Source organism: Cebus imitator, unplaced genomic scaffold (assembly GCF_001604975.1).
Source record: "Cebus imitator isolate Cc_AM_T3 unplaced genomic scaffold, Cebus_imitator-1.0 Scaffold8, whole genome shotgun sequence".
Classification (NCBI taxonomy): domain Eukaryota; kingdom Metazoa; phylum Chordata; class Mammalia; order Primates; family Cebidae; genus Cebus; species Cebus imitator.
This window is the reverse complement of record NW_016107323.1, coordinates 6161971-6166492: the sequence shown is the minus strand read 5'-3', so window position 1 is coordinate 6166492 and position 4522 is coordinate 6161971. Positions and strand designations below refer to the sequence as shown.

Sequence of the window (4522 nt, the reverse complement as noted above, 5' to 3'; positions counted from 1 at the left end):
TTTTTAAGAATATACCTAGAAAAAGGTTGGAAAGGTAGATACCTACAATGTAATAAATGTTCAACACTGGATTCAACACATTCACAGGATTATGAATGATTTCCATTTCTTTTTTGAACCTCTTAATATTTTCTAAATTGCCTACAATAAATTGTACCACTTGTTTACTAATTTAAAATTTTAAAATATTTTGCTAGTGGGTCATTAGGAAAAATAAAAAAGTAAATAACATTTGTAAGGGAAAGAATTGTTACAAGCATACTTCTGACACTCCAACTACCCACATTACCAAGACTGGGCTGAGAAGCTCCCCCAGAGGGAAACTCAGGGTCCCTTACCACTTCCGCTCCAGGGCAGGGTTGGGATCTGCAGAGTCTGGGCCACGATGGTGGAGGCGATCTTATCTCCTAAGGCCCACATGGCCTCACTGGGAGGGCCTGAGGAGTTGGGGACAAGAAGGGAAGCAGAATCGGGTCAGCCACACGACCCTTGGGGCTGAGTGCTGACCAAATGCACGGTGGTGGGGCCAAGTGAGGAGCAGATGACAGAGAAAAGTTCTCAGGTCCCAGCTCTCATGGAGCTGAACCTCACATCAGCGAAGAAAAAAAAAAAATCTGTTTAGTGTGCTATTGCATCAGTCAAACTTTCAATATATGTGGACCGTAAACCTGTTGTGAGTTACAACCCAGGCTACAGTGGCATATAAAAAATTCACTTTGGAGGGAAGGCAGAAAGCTAGATCAAAGAGGTCAGCTAGCAGCTCAGAGCTGGACCGTAGGTTAGCAAACCCTCTCTATAAAGTGTCAGATGGGAAATATTTTCAGTTTTGCAAACCTGCAGGTCTCTGTCACAATGACTCAACTTTGCCAGTGTAGGGAGAAAGCAGCCATAGGCAATACATAAATGAATGAGCATGACTGTGTTTTAATAAAACTTTATTTACAAAGGCAAGCCATGGGCCAGATTTGGCCTATGAGCTGTAGTTTGTCCGGTGGGCTGGACCATCAACCTCCAGAGGAATTAAGACTGATAATGAGAGTCCTGGGTGATTGTCAGACAGGACAGATGCCCATATGTACTCAGAGCCCACAGACAAAGAAAACGTCAATGGGCATGGGACGCCTGGCTGACCCTCAGGTGAATATCAGATATTGACCTGTGCTGAGCTGCTTCACATTTGGGCAAGTCTACTTTCAGACCCACACATAAGGAGCAGCAGGGATTACATGATAGTAAATGATTCCCCTAAATGACACAAGGACATCAACATAATGACATGAAAATCTGTTATATGGGTGAATTCATGTCACGGGGGTTTGTGGTACAGATTATTTCATCAGCCAGGTACTAAGTCTTGTACCCAATAGTTATTTTTTCTGCTTTTCTCCCTCCTCCTACCTTTCACCCTCAAGTAGTGTCTGCTATTCCCCTCTTTGTGTCCATGTGTTCTCATCATTTAGCTCCCACTTATAAGTGAAAACATGCAATATTTGGTTTTCTGTTCCTTCATTAGTTTTCTAAAACAATGGCCTCCAGCTCCATCCATGTTCCACAAAAGACATGATCTCAGTCTTTGTGATGGCTACATAGTATTCTACAGTGTATATGTACCACATTTTCTTTATCCAATCTGTCACTGATGGGTATTTAGGTTGATTCCATGCCTTTGCTATTGTAAATAGTGCTGCAATAAACATTCGTGTTCATGTGTCTTTATGGTAGAATGATTTTATATCCCTCTGGATATATACCCAGTAACAGGATTGCTGGGTTAAATTGTAGTTCTGTTTTTGGCTCTTTGAGGAATTGCCATACCGCTTTCCACAATGATTGAATTAATTTACACTCCCACCAACAGTGTATAAGCGTTCCCTTTCCTCCATAATCTCATCAGAATCTGTTATTTTTTGACTTTTTAATAACAGTCATTCTGACTGGGAAGAAATGGTACCTCCCTGTGGTCTTGATTTGCCCTTCTCTAATAATCAGTGATGGTGAGCTTTTTTCATACGCTTGTTGGCTGCCTGTGTGTCTTTCTTTGAAAAGTGGGCAGCTCCTAATTCCATGACTTGGTGGATTAGCTGTGTGCCCTCCCACCCTGGGACTCATTCACTCCTCACAATGAAAGTGTGAGGTGGGCAATCAAAGGGCCTCCGCTTTTCAGGACAGGAATAGAAAGAAGGTCAGACCCAACGGAGTGTCCCAGCAATGCCCCAATTCCCATGTATCTGGTGGGGAACACTCTACCTAAGAAAGCAACTCCATTCTTGCACAGCAGCTCCGGAAGTTTAGGGTTTTCAGAAGCATGGCCCCAGCCAGCCCACACCGCCTGCAAACACAGAAAGGGGTGAGCAACGATCTTCCTTCAAGAATATGCCTCCCAGCAGGGTGCAGTAACTGACGCCTGTAACCCCAGCACTTTGGGAGGCTGAGGCAGGAGGATCACTTGAGCCCAGGAATTCAAGACCAACCTAGGCAACATGGCAAGATCCCATCTGTAAAATTTTTTTTTAAAAAGAATATGCTTCCCATCACCAAAACACTCTTTTCTGTGTTATATGAGCCCAGGAATTTGGAGCCTTGAACCTGGATCCTCTACCCCTAGTGAACTGTGGAACTGAACTGTTCTAGAACGCAGAAGCATCATCCCACTGTGGGCACACTCGCGCACCCTGGTCCATTTACCTGCACGGGGATTCTCTTGGCAATGTCCACAATCAGCTCGACATTGGCATAGTTGTTGTTATTGGGCCCTCCCGGGACAGGCACATACTGATCTGCCATCTTGATGTACTCTGAAATTCAACAGGAGGGAGAAGAAAAGCACTGATGAGAGGCTGACGTCAACGGCAGAACATTACAAGATGCGACTACGCACAGCCATGGAAAGCAGAACCATGCAGATTTTTATGGCAACAATGGACAAACACGTATGAAAACGTAAAGAAAAGGCCAGGCGCAGTGGCTCATGCCTGTAATCCTAGCACTTTGGGAGGCTGAGGCAGGCAGATCACCTGAGGCCAGGAGTTGAGACCAGCCTGGCCAACATGGCGAAACCGCATGTCTACTAAAAATACAAAAATTAGCTGGGTGTGGTGGCCGACACCTATAATCCAAGGTACTCAGAAGGCTAAGGCAGGCGAATCACTTGAACTCAGGAGGTGGAGGTTGCAGTGAGCCAAGATCACGCCACTGCACTCCAGCCTGGATGACAGAACGAGACTCCATTTCATTAAAAAAAAAAAAAGTTTAAAGAAAATGAAATATGATTTTAATTACATGAAACAGCCGTATCTCTGGACCAGGCCTGGAAGGCCTGGAAGAGAACAAAAAAAGAAAGAAGTAATCTGTCAACAGATTGGTATTAGAGGTGAGTTCTTAAAATATTTTCCTATTTAAAGTTTATCTTAATATTGTTTTACCATTAAATAATAAAATAGGGTTGGGCATGGTGGTGTCTGCCTGTCACCCCAGCACTTTGGGAGGCTGAGGCCAGAGGATTGCTTGAGGCCAGGAATTCAGACCAGTTTGGGCAACACAAGGAGACCTTGTCTCTACAAAAAAAAAAAAAAAAAAAAATCCAAAAAAAGCAGCCAGGAACGGTGGTGTGTGCCTATAGTCCCAGCTACTTGAGAGGCTGAAGCAGGAGGATCACTTGAGCCTGGAAGGTGGAGGCTGCAGTGAGTTGTGATCATGTCACTGCACTCCAGCCCTGGGCAACAGAGCAAGACCCTGTCTCAAAAAAAAACCTAAAGCAAACAAGCAAACACACAATCTGAGTTTTAAATTATGGTAAGGAAAAAAACCCATAAACTTTATCATCTTAACCATTTTTGAGTATACAGTTCAATAGTGAAGTATATTTATATCATGAAGCAAATCTCAGAACTTTTTCATTTTACAAATCTGCAACTCTACACTCATGAACCCCACCCTGTTTCTCCCTCCCTGAAGTCCTTGGCAGCCAGCAATCTACTCTCTCTCTCTCTCTCTCTCTATGAATTGCACTGCTCTAGTTACCCCTTATACATGGAATCATGCAGTATTTGTCTTGCTGTGACTGGTTTATTTCACTTTTTGTGACCAGCACAATGTCCTCAAGTTTCATCTGCATTGTAACACATAACAGGATTTCCTTCCTTTTTAAGGCTGAACATAATACAGTGTTTTGATTTTAAAATACTCCTGCTCTTTAAGCCAGAAATTCCACATCTAGGAATATGTCCTTAAAAAAACCACACATTGACCGGGTGTGGTGCCTCATACCTGTAATCCCAGCACTTTGGGAGGCTGAGGTGGGGGGATTATCTGAGGTCAGGAGATCGAGACCAGCCAGGCCAACAGCCTGGCCCATCTCCACTAAAAATACAAAAATTAGCCGGTCATGATGACGCATGCCTGAGGTCCCGGCTACTCGGGAGGCTGAGACACAAGAACTGTTTGAACCCAGGAGGTGAGGGCTGCAGTGAGCCAAGATCACGCCATTGCACTCCAGCCTGGGTGACAGCAAGACTCAATCTCA

General features: G+C 44.1%; 1 protein-coding gene across 6 annotated transcripts in view; it reads right to left on the bottom strand.

The window, feature by feature from the left end:
- Positions 1-4522, bottom strand: part of ACACB (acetyl-CoA carboxylase beta) — a 159959-nt gene that overhangs the window by 97350 nt on the left and 58087 nt on the right. For all 6 annotated transcript variants that reach the window (XR_001828959.2, XM_017541459.2, XM_017541474.2 and 3 more), the window contains 3 exons: positions 2686-2795; positions 2248-2329; positions 339-437 (listed from right to left, as the gene is read on the bottom strand). Coding sequence is in view for 5 of the 6 variants with exons in the window: in XM_017541459.2 (XP_017396948.1) it covers positions 339-437; positions 2248-2329; positions 2686-2795 (291 nt within the window). In the remaining variant the exon portion in view is untranslated. The remainder of the gene's footprint in view (positions 1-338; positions 438-2247; positions 2330-2685; positions 2796-4522) is intronic.